At 37.7% G+C, this 17264-nt stretch overlaps 1 protein-coding gene across 4 annotated transcripts in view; it reads right to left on the bottom strand.

Moving 5' to 3' along the window:
• The window catches only part of ELMO1 (engulfment and cell motility 1), a 300684-nt gene that overhangs the window by 180008 nt on the left and 103412 nt on the right, over positions 1-17264 (bottom strand). For all 4 annotated transcript variants that reach the window (XM_068203774.1, XM_068203793.1, XM_068203781.1 and 1 more), the window contains 6 exons: positions 15276-15375; positions 8458-8609; positions 7515-7593; positions 3730-3780; positions 2188-2310; positions 718-849 (listed from right to left, as the gene is read on the bottom strand). In XM_068203774.1, the coding sequence (XP_068059875.1) occupies positions 718-849; positions 2188-2310; positions 3730-3780; positions 7515-7593; positions 8458-8609; positions 15276-15375 (637 nt within the window). The remainder of the gene's footprint in view (positions 1-717; positions 850-2187; positions 2311-3729; positions 3781-7514; positions 7594-8457; positions 8610-15275; positions 15376-17264) is intronic.

The following is a 17264-nucleotide window of genomic DNA, read 5'->3' as shown; positions in this document are numbered from 1 at the left end:
TGCCGTTGGCCTTCTTGGCCATCTGGGCACTGCTGGCTCATGTTCAGCTAGCTGTTGACCAACAACCCCAGGATCTTTCCCTCTGAGCAGCTTTCCAGATACACTTCCCCAGGTATGGATCATTGCAAGGACCCAGCACTTTGCCTTACTTAACCTCATACATATGGCCTCAATTATCCTCCACACACTCCAAGTATCTCCTAGAATGTTTCCTCTCTGCTGTGTCATATTTCCAGCTGACAGCTGGTAAGGTCAAAGTACCCTGTGAGAACAAGGGTTAGAGATCTTAAGACTTCTCCTAGATGCTCGTGGAATATTTTGCCTGCTTCTTTATCCTGGTTGGGTGGCCTATAACAGACTCCCACCATGAAATCTACCTCACTGACCTTCTTCCTGGTCCTTACCCATAAATACCCAATCCTATTGTCACCATTACCAAGCTCAGGGCAGTCAAAACACTACCTAACATACAGGGCTACACCACTACCTCTACTTCCTTGCCTATCCCATGTAAAGAATTTATAGCCTCCATTCCAGCACCCTGGCTTCTGCTAAAGCTGCCACTTGGAGTTAGTAGGGTTTCTGGGGAAGGGCAGGAAAGTTATTCCCTTTTAGGAAATACACAGAAGACCAAGTAAGAGAAGAGACTAACGAAAAGATGTACTATAATGGATGCATGCACTCACTTTCAGTGGACTATCACACAAAAATACTCACAATAAATCCAAGTTTTTTATAGTCTCGAGTGTACATAGATTTCCGTTTCTCCATACTGCCACTGCTGTTGTTAGGTTCAGATTCAGCATCAAATGCAATTCTTCTGAGTTCAAATATAATATCCCGCTGAGCCTATGTTAAAACAAGGTTAAAAAAAATGGTTAAAATAACTGATCTCTCACTTAATTAAACACTACCACAAAAAGTGTTTCAAAACACAGTATTCCTGCCCACTGCCCAAAGTTTTTTTGTCTAAATTCCCTACTTTATACTTAGAGACAGTCAGCAAGAATGACCTCATGGTTCCCACTTTCAAAAGTCCTCACATTTATGAGATTCACATGTGGGTACTTAAGTGTTGACTTCCAGAAGCAGGACCTATGTTAGCAAGGCCTCTGACTACACAATTTTAACCACAGAAGCCAAGAGATCACACACATTTCAAATTAAGCTGATGATTAAGCTGGTACTTAAGCACCTTGCTGGATGAACACAAAATGACTTGGCACTTTGCATTCATTTTGGTAACTATCTATTTTTGCTACTGCAGAAATAGGCAAGAGAGGAATTACTGCAGCTGGAAATGTCTCAAGACAGTGATAACCACACTACCAGCAATATTAACAACACTGTGCTAGTCACTTTCTATGGAGATATGCACTAAATGACTGCATGTACATTCCCAAGAGTCAAACTCTTCCATCTCAAACTTAGGAAGCATAAAATCCTACAGCATGATGTTACTTATGTTTACAACTATCTCACTCTCCCACCTTCTCTTCTCCAAATTATTAGCAAGTCTTAAGATAACTTCAGCTTAAAACCAGGTTCCACCTTGTACAGGGCCTAAATGAAAGCCACAAAAAATTAAAGAAACAAAACATATTATCCCTATGACTCATCAACCCTATATTTAAATCTCTTGAATATCTTAGGGGAGTGTCACTTTTTGCACAATGAACAATATCAAAGTCAATGTCTGCACACAGTGAGCAATAAAAAAATGAAGTATTTTATAGGTTCCCAGTAACAAAACCAGGGTTTATTGTTACACAATTTAATGTCAACTCTAGCGTGCCAGATAGTTTTAATGCAAACATTTAATTTAGCTCTACAGAAGTACTTCTAGGAAGGACCATACATCTCTAGTGCTTCTGACAGGGGCACAAAGGAAACAAATGCTGGACAGCTGCTCAGAGTTTCTGGTTAGGAAGACAGAAAATTCAGTTCATGGAACTACATGCTAAGGAGAATTGCCTGGCCATTTTGTTATACTTTTTCCTAAGGAATGAAATAGCCTGTGCTTCTTCTTAGAACCGAAAAAACATAACCTAACTTCACAGACAAAGAAAATTAATGACTTAGGTAAATGTTGCTAGCAAGTGGTTTTTTTCCTCCATGAAGAGCTGTAGGTACATCAATGAGGAGTTGTTGTCTTCCTGCTAAGACCAGATCATGCCAGATGCTTACTTGATCTTGTGGATCCATTTTTGTCATCATTCTGTCTTCCAGAAGATTAAAGGTAAGTACTTGCAGAACATATAGCTGGTGTGCCATTTCATTATTGATGGCCCTCTGTGCCCTGATAACATGCTGCAAAGACAAAGAGACAGACTTTGGTGAATCAGAAAATTGCAGTGCATGCAGTCAGGTGTTTTCATTCCTATGTATGTGCTTGCTATGCAGTAGTGTTTGCTGCTAACTTCAGAAATGAAAAAAAAAAACAAACCCAAACAGCCAAAAGTACCTCAAACACAAACCCATCCCCACCCCTGAAAATCAAACCAGGACTAGCACCACTGTTTAAATAACTTAAGGAGACAGGACTTTACACTACATAGGGTCTGTGCATATACTGAAAAGTAGCATTACAAAAAACAGTGCTGAGAAGTCACTTCAAAGAAGAAATAATTCCTCCCAAGAGCTTTAGAACTCTGTATTTTTTTTTCTAAGAGATTCTATTAAAAAAATATTTAAGAGAGTAGCTGTCTGAGCAGAAACACAGCCAGAGAATACACAGAATAGAATAGCAGGGCTCAACAGAGAGTCAGAATCACAACACAATCCTGCCTCTACTAGACAACTCCAATCTGTATGAGGAATACTGCTTAGAAATACACTAGTATATGATGCCCTATATGTGCAGAATTATCCTATTCAGAAAGCAAACACAAAACTGATGGACAATTTAAAAAATCCCCAGTGTGCCAAAAAACACCAAGTAGTTTTTTATAGAAACAGACCCAGGCCTCTAAACACAGCAAAGGACATAAGGAAAGAGTCATCAAGAGGGAGCTGGATAAGTCAACAAATGTTGTACAATTCCAGAGAATAAAAGAATCTGTCTGCCAAAAGGCACTGGAGCATTTTATGAAAATAAATAAACACCTAAGAATATTATCCTTATGATTGTTCCAAACTTCTTTAGAACTCACCCAGTGTAAAAACATGCCTTCTGAAATAAAATCTGGGGGTTTTATATGCATCAGTGAAATTCTGATGGCAAATGAGAAAGTGTGAGGGGTTGTTTGTTGTTTGGTTTGTTTTACACTCACTAGGGAGAAAGATTTTCCCTCATTCCATTGAAGAAGTAATCTAATCAAACATCAAAGGCAAAATCCCTGATTTTCTGTGATAGCAGATACAGGTCTTCAATATTATATTAATTAACTATTTCATTAGGTTGATGCGCACATTCTTCTTGTGTGCAAATCATGATGAATTGTGTCAATCAAGACAGAATAATCAAAAGAACCAAAAAACACAGGGGTGTTTAATCCTGTGTTTTCATGAAGAAACGACAATTTCTGACTTGGAAAATAACCTTTCCAAAAAACAGTTTTGAACCCATTCAACTACCATTCAAAACTTATATTCTAAATTACAAGGCTTCAAAACATATCAAAATACAGAGGCAATTAAAATATATTAAGATAAGACCTATAAAAACCAAAAATGGAGTCACCTTTTCTCTCTCCTAATCAAGAGTAACTTTGACAACCATATACTTACAGTTAAGATGATGGAACGAAGCTGCTTTTGTGCCAAAATGTTTGCCATTTCCTGATTTAGTAAAAAAAAAAAGAAAAATTTTAAAAATAGCCAGAAGCAGGTATTTTAATGTCATAGCTAGAAAAACACACTGGCTTAAAAGGTCTTACATTTCTGCACTGTTACTTATAAATGCAAGGATGCAAGGAAGCAGCATATCAGCATTATGACTGTATGCATTATTTGGGGGATCACAAAGTCAGAATACCGTAAGAGAGACCAAGATAGTATATCACAAGCTGAGGGCTTCAGTGATCCATAACCCATGGTGAAAGACTTCAAAGAGACCTCTGTGGGTTCAAGAGAGTATTTACACACTTATTTAAGCACAACCTTCCCCCATAAGCAATACAGAAAGAAGCATGGACTGGAAGCCAGCCAGGACTTTAAAACAAGATGTCAAATAAAATGCTTATTTACTTTATATTTCAGCTGTTTGAAAATCAAGTGCTCTAACTTCCATTCAATAAATCAGTCTACAATTCAATACTGTTTCATTATAACAAATGATAATTCTCCCTTGTATTTTAGTAGCAATGTTGCCATTGGTCTTTTGTTTTAAATTAACTTGTCTTTCTAGACTTGTCTGAAATCACTATCAAAGCAAATATGCTTTTCCTTTAATGCTTAAGCAGCTTATCCCAACTGTCCATGCTGCAAACTGTCCTACGGTGCATAGGAGGGAATATTTTACACTTACCAAGCATAAGAGTCTAATCTTAACCATACCTACAAGAGCATGCCCTATTTTTATGTTCCATGAGCTTTTCCATAGGTATAGAAATATCTGTATGTGTCTGTGTGTATGAGAGATATGCTTGCACATGCAGTGCATTCCTGCTGAACTTTGTGAGAGCTGAAGACTAATGTAGAATAAATACTAGTAACTTTTATATATAAAATATCCCGTAGAAGACAGAAAAACTGAAACTATAACATTAAACATACAAAGGATGGATGACTAAAAAACATCTGCAGAAACAGTGTAAATAAACCAAGTGATTGGTGAGAACTTGCTCAGAAAACGAAAATAATTCTTTGTATATTTATTCTCGAAAATTGTGAGATGGGAGGCATCAGAGGTATTGAACTCCTTTCTTTGTACCAGGTAAAGGGTGCTGCAACAGAACATGGCAGTGATAAAAAAAGGAACAAGGGACCAAAGACAAGAAACTCAGCTTCAGGTTTTAAGCCTTTTCTGGTTGTGCAGTTTTTAATTGCACATAACAGCAAAGGAATGCATGATATAGATGGTTTCATCTCTTCCAAAAATGTGCAACTCAGCTCTAGGGGGAGTGCCAGGCACATGATATACTTCAATGTTGCTTGGAACACACTGACTGGATTTTTGTCAAACTATGTATCCACTGCCAAAAGATTAGCAGGTACAGAATATAAGATGGCATTTCTGCATTCAATGCAAAGAAAATGATAAAAAGGAAACTCTTCTAATTACATTTTAGAAGATTATCAAATTGTTACTTCTTTCTTATAGCCATCATTTAAAAAGCTGTTATCGAGATACTGGGTTTTTTGTCACTGGACTAAAATTGATTTAAGCAACAAGCATTCAAAAAACCAATTATTGCATCAAAATTAACTTTGTCTCCAAAAAGGCTATATTAGCAGCTAATAAGCTGCCTCTTCTAATATAAGTACTGTCCTAGCAGATGAGAACAAGAATTTTCTGAGAAAATTTGCCATCTCATTTCCCATAGCAACATCTCTGCAAAAAATGCAGACAAATGAGAAAGAAGTGTTTCAAACATTCACAGTATCATTTCAATGCTCAAACTCGCAGCTCTTTCCCAATAGACTTTTTTATTTTTTTTTTTTATTTTTTTTTATTAATAACCTAGGTTTCTCTAGATGATTTGGTCCTTGACAGGGGCAGAAGAAGCAGAGCAAGCAAAGCAACCAGGGAGTCCTCATTAAAAAGAAAAATCTTGGACTTCTTGGGTTTTGCATTACAGAAATAGAGAGACAGAAAAAAAAAAGTGAGGGGAAAGAATTCAGACAGCAGTGCCAATTTAAATCCCTTCCTTAATTACAGAGCAGCCGTCCACATCATGCCTGTAAGTCGGCAGCAGAGAGAGTGCCAAAGTTCCCAGAGTCATATGAGTTTTGGTGCAGCTTCTCATTTCTAACCATATTAAGAGGTGAGTGCTGAACATTAACTTTTGAGTGCCCATCACCAGATAATTGCATGAGACTAGATCACCTCAGTTCATTGTCTTAGAAAGACAGAGTTCAGTAAGTGCCATCTGTTAATGCTATTTGGAAGGCAATGGACACCTACCTTCTCTATTGTATAGTTTACTAATTAACCACAAGACAGACATAAAGAGAAACCTAACACATTCTGATTGCATGTTCTGGGTTACTAAAGGCTGAGGAAAAATTTCTGCAAGTGTCAGAGCTATTACCCGTCAAAGCCAAAGCAGATCATTATCTCCTGATGATCTAAACTCAGTGACTAACAGTTTTGTGTCGCAGCACCAGGTACTACAGGTGAAGTCTGTCTGGCTCACTGCCAGCCTCACTAGGTGGTTACACTGTTGGCAAGATACAGTTTTGCTTGCTGGCAATACACTGTGTTACTGTCTGTCATTCAAGAACACAAGCCCACTGATTAATACTAAAGTCTTATCTACATGTGACACTGTTCCACCACTTCAAATATGACAAGGCATACTTTGCACAGAAACACAGCGGCAACTATTCACAAATGCAAAACCCAAAATATTTGGGTTTCTTACAAGAATCTATTACAAATTTATGCCAAAATTGAAATAAAATATTTTAATCTAATTTTTGGTTATTATATGCCTTCTTGTCTTAGTTATAGAAGACTGTATTGGAGGAAGAAGGAAAAAAGAGAGGGTGAGGGGTAGAAGAGCCTTTTTTTTCCTAATTAAACCATGGTTACACTTTTCCCTGTTTCCAATGTTAAAAATATTTTTAAGAACAAGAAACAAAACCCAATACCAACCAAACTCCCCTGGAAAACCCTCATTAGGGCTTTGATGTTAGTTTAAACAGTCACCAGCATTTAAAAATGTAAATAAATCTAAGGAAAGTCCTTGTCAGAACTGATCAGCAAATCTCAGTGAACTTGTTCTGGACAGTAACAGTATGTCACTACAAGAATTATCATCACTGTTCCTGGTGACAGAAATGTTAAATAAATAAATGCCTAAATCTGTTTTGACACAGGCTAGTAACTTCATTAACATGGATAAAACTTCACTATTTCATAACACTTCACATTCCATGCCCACTTAACATCAAGTAGCAATCTTGAAATATTTCCTGATATCTGGCACAAAAATAGCACACTGTAAAAGTCATGAAATGCTTACACAGCAAGATATTTTTGTTTTCAAAAGAAACAAACTTTTTAATAAAAAATCTGGGGGAAAAACATGGTACCAAAAAATAGCCTGAGTTTACAAGCTGTGCTGGCAAAGAGTTCAGTACAATAAATACTACAGTCAGCCACAGTCAATATGGTTCATATGAGGTCACAGGGAACTACAAAAGCATGGAAGAATGCTTAGTCCCTCCTAATACTGGTGCAAGATGGAGGTAGTTCCATTAAAATGAATTATATCCCAGCATGAAAAAACAGAACTAGTTTCATTTTGAATTAACTGCAGGAAGAGTGTGATGGGACAACTGCAGGTATGAATATGAAACACTTTTTCTCCCACAGATGCACAGGTATACAAGCCCCCTCAACATACCTGCCTCTTGTCATCTGGTGCTTTAAGGAAAAGTGCATTTATCACCGCAATGGTGTACGTCTGGATTTCTTGGTCTGTCCTGTTTGGAACAATGTTGTAAACGTGAGAGAAGAACACAAATGCACATGAGCTGTAGAAACTGATCTTCCAGCTGAATTTCTCCAGGTAGAAGTGAAGGACCTGTTTGAGCTTCATGTTAACCATGTACATTAAGTAACCAAGGTTGGTCGTGACCAGGCTTTCTTCATTATTGAGAGAGAGATGATGTCCTGAAGGGAGACTCAGAATTCAAAAAAGGTGGAATGAACTACTCCTTGAACTGCCATTGACCCTCCACTGATCATAGCGAGAGTTTGATAACCGGTTTCCGTCAGGTGCACAACAGCTGGAGATAGGAAGAGGAATCTTCCCTAAAGGCTTCTGGAAATGAACCTGCTGGTATTAAAGTTTTCAGGTGCATTGAAAATGTCCCAGGAGGGAGACAAGCATAACTATGCACAGTACATTACTCTATGCTACAAGAGTCAGCTTCCATCCATTTAAGTACTTCACATTGCTATTTAAGAAAAAGCCCTTCCCTTTTCAAATATACATTCAGCAAAAGTTGAGCAACTTTTGTCTTCCACACTTCCCAGAGTCTGGCAAGCAAAACAACCCCATCTGTATGCTAATTAAGCATTTCATTACCACAGGGTGCTTTTCTTTTCATTCCCCACTTCTAACTACATAGGTAGCTTACAGAAAAACAAACAAAACAAAATTTAAAAAAACCCTAAAACCTAATGACCAGGCAACTCCAGAAAGATTGTTACCTGTTATGCAGTCACTTATAGTGGAGGCAGGAATCATAAAGGAGGTTTCTGGTCTTTATGCTAGTGTTTTTTCTCCAAATTTTCGGGGGAAAAAATATGCACCATATCAAGCAGTAGTCAAAGACACTCACCCCTGCAGATGTGGGATTAGCTGCCCAATTGTAATCTCCTGTGCTACCTTCTGGTACAGGTCATGGCTATTGAGCACCATCGATTCCAGGATTGCCAGCGACCGTTGCAAGATAGAGATGTCCGAGGCAAATTTGTTCACATAGCTTGCTATCTACAAATACAATCGTTCAGAGAATTTGCATCTTGTCATGAAAACAGGGAAAGGTAAGAAAGAAAACTGTCAGTGTGATTCAGAAAGGCATTAGGATAAAAGGTCATCTTGTCCACATTCCAGTTATAAGTGAATACCTGAAAAAGATCAACCAGGCACAGTATATACCATCAAAGAACACAGTGGCACAGGTTCTACAGCTGGCTCAAGTCACCAAAGGTTATAGTCAATATTCACATGACTGAAATGTATGTTTCATCATTACATTATAAACATGATAGATTAGCATTAAAAAATTAAACAATTCTAATTTTTGTGTAGAAAACATTGGAAAAAACAAGGAAACTAGTTCTCATTTTCTCCAGAAAAAACTGGTACCAGCTAAAAATATCTAGGCTTAAGGGAAATGTTTCAAAAGAGAAACTTATAATCTAGCTTTCTGGCAAAATACAGTCTAGAAAAACATGCCTTTTTCTTCTGCTTGCTGTTGCCAATAATGCTGAAAGCTCTTTCCAAGTTACCAATTAAAACTCTGTTGATGATCAGGACAACTGGTTCCATAACTCTGTCTAAAGTTGAGCTTTTTGTTAATAACCTTCCCTTTTACTGCAAGCTGCCACAAGCAAATGTCACATTAATTAAAACCAAGTTTGACCTCTGCTATTTTGCAGTGTGGCAATGACAAGCTGCACGCTCATCTGCAGAGTCAACACAGCTGTGCAGTAAGATGTGGCAACATGTGCTCTCCAGCATGCTGCCCAGCCCATGTACCCAGCTCCCCAGGAAGAAACCTGCCTTCTGCTGATGCAGAGAGCGAGAACTGCAGGGGTTTTCTTCAAATACACCAACACCAGCACAGACAAAATGAAAGGCACCAAGAAAGCACAGACAGAAATGTAGTGTGATCACAGTTACGTGCTCTCTACAGCCAAGTAACAGACTACAGTGGCCCTGTCTCTAGTCTGATATGTTCCTTCCAGAAAATTTCACACATCTCTTCAGTATTCTTGCTACAAGCCACTGCTGTAGTCATAACTACTGTTTCCAGTGCTGGATGCTTGCTGAGACCTAAGAATTGTTTCCCTTTAGGAGGAAGAAAGGCCAGTCCTATGCTTGAAAAAGCTGTCCAGCTGCCTGTAAAAGTCACATTAAATATGTTGACACATGGACAACAGCATTGTTTTGTACTTGTGACATCATAAATAGTACTGAAGGAGCAAAACACCCAACTTTGGCTGGAGACAAGAAAGAAAGGGGGACAGATTTTTCTTTTTCTAATCTATTACAGCACTTTTCTTTTTGCTGTTTGCTGTGCTACTTGGTTTGCATTACCACAGCAGGAACATCCTACACCAAACAAAATTAAATTCAGAGAATATACATTTACTTTACTTTCTGTAACTAACCAAGCCATGAATACATAGAAAACAGGAGGAGAGAGCCAACTCAATTAGCCTTTTTCTGTTTTGGACTCTCAGTATCGTCTCCCAGCAAGTCCTGAGCCAAATAATTTTTACAATAGTATACAAAGCACAACGTGCTTTTTAGAGCAACAATCTGCATGTCAGAAGCACTGTGCTACACCACCTCTGTTAATGGTAATCCAGATGTGTTTTGATGCACTGCAGCCAGAGCTGCCAGATCTCCACAGGGCCCACGACAGGGGCAGTGTATGCACACAGCAACTCTGCACTGCTCACATATTAAACCAAGTGCCCCCTGGATGCCTCAGTTTTCAGGCATCCATGGATTGCTTGTGCAGCAGGAAAAACATGTGTCCAGACTGTGTCCCAAATTGCCAGATTTCTGTCACCTCTTTAGGAGCCCTGACATTTATGAATTATTCTTGGTGCAGCAGCTCCTTCAGGTGGCAGCTAATGCTTCACTGCAATATAATATTTTCATATCAGGAACCTGCAGAAATGTAGCACTATAGACAACTGGAACCTCCATCTAGGAAAGGCTGCCTCAGCCTCATTTATTCTCCTGACGTTGGACCATAATATCTTTTAATCATAAACACAAACACAAGGTATAAAGCTGTCTTGTGTGTTTAAAAAGACATATCACACTGAACATAGATGCAAAACACATGCTGGGTAACTTGCATGTCAAGCTGTGTGTATTCATAACCACCTTGCTGAAGCTTGGAGTCTGTCCAGAAATAATAGGCTTGTCTACCTTGAAAAATAAGTCATGCAAGTTCCAGGGAGAATGAAACTGCGTTAAAAAAAAAAATTTCTATTCCCACACCTGAAGTTCTGGTGGGGAAAAAAGAGGTCCTTCTTTAGAGGAGACAAGTTTGTTTTATTTGCTGTTTTCTGTTTATTAAGCACCATACACAGAGAGGGCTTTTTAAAATAATCCTGCATTCATTTATCAAAATTTCTGATGATTAAATAGTGCAAGCTCAGCAAAATACTACATCTTTTCCAGAAAGAAGGAACTTGATCACTTTGCACTTCCACGTGAAAACCTGTCACATGGGTGTTTCTCATTAAGAATAAAATTATTTCTTCAGTAAAATACCTGTAACCTTAAAATCTGCATAGTCCTCTTGGGACATACAAAAGAAGAGTCTGGGTGCTTAACTTCCTATCAATTTCAAGGGAAATTAGGAATCAGACCACAAATTTACATATTCATGATCTTTTGAAATAGGAGATAAATATGTAAATTGAGAGTAGATGAAAAAACTATAGCAAACTAAACTACATCATCTGAGTTCTCCTCCTGGTTCAGCATCACTTAAGGCACAAGAGAGAATTCAAAATTTAAACAAAAAGTTGTTATATACTATTACTATTTATTATTATTACCATTTAAAAGCTGCACCAGAAAAAAAACCACAAAGGGAAAAAACAGTGAAAGAAACAGATCTGATTTTCATTATGCACGTTCATTAGTTATTTGCCTGCAGTATCCTGTTGTCAGAAATGTACAGAAAAATCTGTCCAAGTTGTGGTCTCTGTTAAAATTTAATGCATAGTAAAATTTTAAAGGGTGCATATAATTTTAAAGTAAGGAACTAGAGCTGCACTTGACTACAGAAAAACAACTGACAATTGTAGCACACAGAAAATACTTCTCTGGCTGCCACCCTGTTTTCTGCACAATATATTTTAGAAGGTAGAGTAAACAATTTATCAACATTAAGGCTCTGCATCATACACTTATGAAACAGCAATTTTGTAAGTAATTTTTAAAGATTTTGTAAAAATATCTCAAACAATACTACAAACTTTCTTAATCCTCTTGTAGGAACTAAAGATGGAAGTACTAAATTTGTGTAGTGCATTTTTTTCATGGTTTAGGAATGGTATTTCCCAGTTTAGTGCTCCCACTGAACACCCCAAACAATGCGCCATTTGCTCACTCCCCTGTACTTCCTGTGGCAGGCCTGAGGAGAATTGGAGGCACTAAAGGTAAACATCATGGGTTGAGATAAGAGCAATTTACTGGAAACAGCAATGAAGCAAGAAAAAGAACAGTAATAGCAATGCTATCAATAACAGAGGGCACGAGAGAGACGAACGATTCACACACAATTGCTTAAAACGTGGAAACCAGGAATATCTGAACCACTGCCATGTTACCCCCACTCAGAAGGAACCCCTTACCTTGTCCCCAGAAAATGATGTGAGGTGGTATAGAACAACCTCTGAGCCCTAGCTGTGCCCACTCCTTTATACTGCAAAAATTAACTCTGTCCTGGCCAGACCAGGACAATTTTGATAACCAATCATCGTGACTTTTTCTAAGAACTTGGAATCCAAATCCTTTAGGAAACTATGAAATCTGGAAATGAACTATATATCATCATAAGCAAGAAAAAGGTCTTGAGAGAACTTTGCATATCATTAGGAAGTTTTTCCAATTATGCTATTTTTCCTTTAAAATAATGGACAAAGTTCTCCTCGAAAGCATCGATCTCACTTCCTGCATTTGGAATAGCAGTCTTTTGGTACACAAAGGATAAGAGAGCACCTGCATCCAACACCAAGAACTTATTCATTAAAAGGAGTCAGGGGCTCCCCTTGAGGTCTCCTTCAACTTCTACATTTTTAAGTTAAAAAACAACTTCAGAAAAAAATCGGACTAATTCAGCCCCATTCAAGTTAGCTTTCATTAAACATGAAAGACAGCTTCAAAAGGCAGAAGCACTTGATTGCAAGATTCCCCTCAGCAGAAACTTATCAGCTCCCTTATCCATCCTGTCAGTCACTTGAGCAGGCCCATCAAGGACCTCAAATTGCCTGTCAAAAGCCAACATCAGAGAAGCAAGTGAGGATGATGTTGTAGATTGCTGCCACAGAGATGACACATGGTCCAAAGGTGCTCTGCTAGGTTTGTCCCATGCCCACACTGCACCACTGAGGGCTCTGCCTTTCTGGCTTCCAAACACATGCAGGTCAGAACACTCCTAAGCCTCTTTCCCCAACCTCTGTCATTCTCTGTCCTCTGTTTCTCTTCTAACTCTCTGTGATCTAATGAGAAGTTTGAACAGAGAGAAATGAGAGACCTTGCCCCAGGAAGAGAAGAAGAAAACCTCTGTTCCCAGAGATGGATGAAGAGAACTTTCGCTTTCATGCTAGAACAGTTCATCCTTAAAATAGGACCCCATAAGTTGACATGGCCCATGAAAGCAGCTGTGGGAAAGCTGCAAAGCATGGGAGGGACTTTCACACTGTGAACAGATTTCCCTTTCCCGGGTGGCTGATTCGCTGTGACATTGAAGCCACAAGAGAACTGTTTCTTGTGGAGAAGTCTCCATAGCATAGCAAGAGAGACTCCCCTCCCTAAGAGAACTGAAGAAAGACTATTCTAGAGGGGGTAAACTGACTGAAAGTGCCAGATTTTGTCTCTTTACGTTGTCAGTGGGAAAGAATAGAGGGTGTGAGGGGAGAAATATTCTGAAGGTTTTATTCTGATTCATATTATTCTCTCTTTTAGTAATGTTAATAAAGTTTTCTTTATACTCTTTAAAGTTTTGATCCTGCTTTGCTCTCCTCCTAATTCTTATCACACAGAAGAAAATGAGTAAATAATTCTAGTAGGTGCACTGGCATTTGGCCAGCATTAGACCCACTGCTCTCTCCTATCATTCTCCTTGGTCCCTTTCTTGCTCAACAATTTCACTTCCAGTTTTACCTGCCAGTTTTGGTTTATATAGGTACTTTGTGAAAATGCTTTTGTTTGTGTCTTTTGGTTGTTTGGTTTTGGTTCGTTTTTTTTTTTTTTTTTTTTTTTTTTTTTTTTAAATTGGGTCATTATCCAGGGAAACCTATAGAAGGGCCTGACAGAAAAGATGAGCCGTTAACAAGGGGACCACAACAATTTCTTCTATTGTTACAATAAAATTCACAGGACAAAAGTTGGAAAAAGACATTTGTTTTGAGCCAATAACAAAGTAAATGCTCTAAACTAACTTTAGCAAGTTTCTTCACATGCTCCACAGTAGGTTCCCCTAGAAACTAAGGCATTCTGGACTTTGTGTCTCCGGCAGTCAGTTGAAATCAGTTGTAGAATTTCCTTTGCCATGAAAAGGTAACAACAATTGTCATCACAACCTACCTGGACTGTGAGATTGGAAAAAAAAATTAAAAAGCAGACCAAAACTGAAATCAGCTACACTATTTTTTTAATTACTATTATGACCAAAATTGAGGTTTAGTATCTAAAGTATCTAATGCTTTTTTTCAGAGTTGATCCTTCGTTCACTTTTGGCAACAAAAGTAAATTTCTGCTTTACATTGATGGTAGCAATTGTCTAATGAAATTTGAAGTCCTTGCTCTGACACTCTGCTAAAATGAAGGTTTCTCTGCCACAGATTATAGTCATTTAGCTACTGCTTCTGATATTATTTGACTGAAGTAACTGATATATTTTGAACCTGTACAAATATACTTTAAATTATGATACATTCAATCAGGTTTGAACATTCTTTGTAAAGAAGAATTATGTGGTTTTGGGGGTTTTCTTCTCCAGTAAATGAAAAATGTTGAATCAGTAACAAAATTTTTTTCTGAAGTCTTGTAGATCTCTGTACCTAAAGAGTACTACCATGTTTCTGCTGCTTTTGTGCATCTCTGACATGTAAGTAAAGAAGGATATGTTGCAAATTGTGAACAGATCTGTTTCAAAACCACATACCTCAACTGCAAGATTCAGAGGGGCAAAGTTCAGTTTGATTAACTCAGATATCATCCTCATTTCAAACTGTAAACGAACTAATTTCTCTTATTCCAATACCCCAGAGGAAACATTTCAGTGCTGGTTTTTTTTTCCTAGAAACATGGCATTACTCATTTTAGTTTACATTACATTAAAATACTAATTTTTTGCTTTAACTGTATTTTATCTGCACAGGGAGGTCACAATGTAATTGAATGAGCAATTTCTCATGTAACAAGCCTAATACAGTGTTGATCCCAATTCACTCCAACTAATTTCCACAGAAGTTGAACCAGATCCTGCAGTACAAATATTTATAGTTTGAGACAGCACTTTAATCACATTTTCATGTACCTTTTTTGAGCAGTAATGTACTAAATAATGTACCTGGGGAAAAATCAAAGAAGGCAAAAAAAGAAACAAACCCAAATCACAACTCACCTCAAATACTTAAACTGGTATAGAACAGATAGCATTGGTTACAAATTTACCTTTTTAATGAATGCCACAGAGAATGTATCCCACGATACAATCCCATGATCCATCAGCTCAACAAATGCAGTCAGTGTAAAGGACAACATATCTCCAAAGCTGCAAGAGACAGGAGTCATGACAACATTTACCAGTAATGCAGCAGGGCAACGACCGAGGGAATAAAGCAGCAGGAAGCTTTCAGAAAGGCAGGAAAATGAAGCCAATTATGGACTAAGAGGCAGCAGAAGAGCAAAAAAGGCTGTGCTATAGGTAGTCTCCAAAACAATTTAGCATGGATAACAAGGATAGTCTACTGGAGGAAAGCAGTTGTAAGAGAAGTAATCCCCAGGAGAACACTGCATGCAATGCTCAAAAAAGAAAAAAAAATCAGTCCACATTAAACTTCTCTCATAAATTTAGAGATTTAGATCTAACAGAGGAAAGAAGTGAACTTTTTCCTTAGCATTTATGAAATGCTCCTAATTGAAGAGGTGTCTCCTAATTGAAGAGGTGTACAGGTGTCATGTTTTGGTACCTCTGCATCAAGCAAATTGGTTGGAAGTTAGAGCACTGTTTATTCCTTCTCTTATAATGAAATAAATATGTTTTTAAAATGCTTCAGAAGAGACTATATATCTTGAGCAGCACCTTTCTAACAGTTAATGCCTTGATTTCTTTCTTTAAACCAGGAGATGAATCTCTTTTACTTTATCTATGAACAACCAAATTGCAAAGCGCGCAGTTCAAATTATTTAGGTTTTGCAGGCCACTACCCTGCATTTTACACCTGCAAATTTGAAATTCAACACATCTTTGTATGAACTCAAGTAAATTCAAAACGAGTTTAAACTCATCAGGGATAATATGACTAGATGCACAGGAATTCTTCATGTTAAAGCACAACTTTTAAAGATTAGCTTAATTTCTATACATAGTCAGGGCATCAAACAATCATCAGCCACAAGGATTTCAGTGAAACCCTTCCATGAAGCAACTACTCAGTACAAACAGCAGTATAGAGATCCTGAAAAGGTATTACCTTTCAGAGCATGTCAAACTGCCTGAAAGGTACTCTGCCAATAAGCCATTAAAAAGCAAAATTATACAATCAAACAGCATGAATAGTCCCAGTAATTTTAATACAGCAGCTTACACCTAATAAAAAGATAGAATAAAAAAAAATCCTCTGTCAGATTGGAACTGCAAAACCTAGGATGTTAAAAACATGAGTCCAATAATACAGCCATAGTTAATCAATTTAATTAATTGGTGTTCCCTGATTTGTGGTTTATCCTACTGTCCTGCATGAACCCAACACAAAAAAAAAAAGTGAACATCCAGTCAATGGAAGACATTTACAGCAGTACAGAGGAATAAGGCAGACAAACCAGCTTCAATGCAGCAACACTAGCTGGATTTGGTTTAATCTGCCATTTAGGGATATCTAATGGCAAGATGCAGCCTTTAATGGCTGCTTCATTTAAGAAAGGACAGTTTGCCAGAACTCCCGAGATTCCCTACACCAAAAATACCCTTGCCATTCCTGACATCTTGTGAGTAAAACCCAAAAAACACCAAAACACCTTTCCCTTCAGTAAATACAGGTATGCACAGTAGCTCTGATTAATTATGACAAAATGAAAAACCTACACCAAAGAGCAAACAAGAAAAATAACGTCTCTAAAAATCCACTGTAATTTCACAGGGAATACTTTCTTCAGCAGAGAAACAGTCTAGAAGTTCTGGGTTGTTTTTGGGGGGCAGAGGATGCTCTTTTGCCTTTTTTTGTCTTGTTGTAATTGGTTTGTTTGTTTGGCTTTGTTTAATATAGCAAATAATTTAAGAACTACATTAGATTTAAAATGTCATCATTAGCATCCCAAATAACCAAGAATTTCATACTAAGGTGATAATAAGACTCTGAAGGAAATTTAATCAGCTCTGGTCCCGTCACATTCCCCAATTAATTCATTTTGTATAATATAGTTATTTATGAACCCACAAAT

This window comes from Anomalospiza imberbis, chromosome 1 (genome assembly GCF_031753505.1).
Source record: "Anomalospiza imberbis isolate Cuckoo-Finch-1a 21T00152 chromosome 1, ASM3175350v1, whole genome shotgun sequence".
NCBI classification, from domain to species: Eukaryota; Metazoa; Chordata; class Aves; order Passeriformes; family Viduidae; genus Anomalospiza; species Anomalospiza imberbis.
The sequence above is the reverse complement of the archived record's forward strand: the minus strand, read 5'-3'. Positions and strand labels throughout refer to the sequence as shown.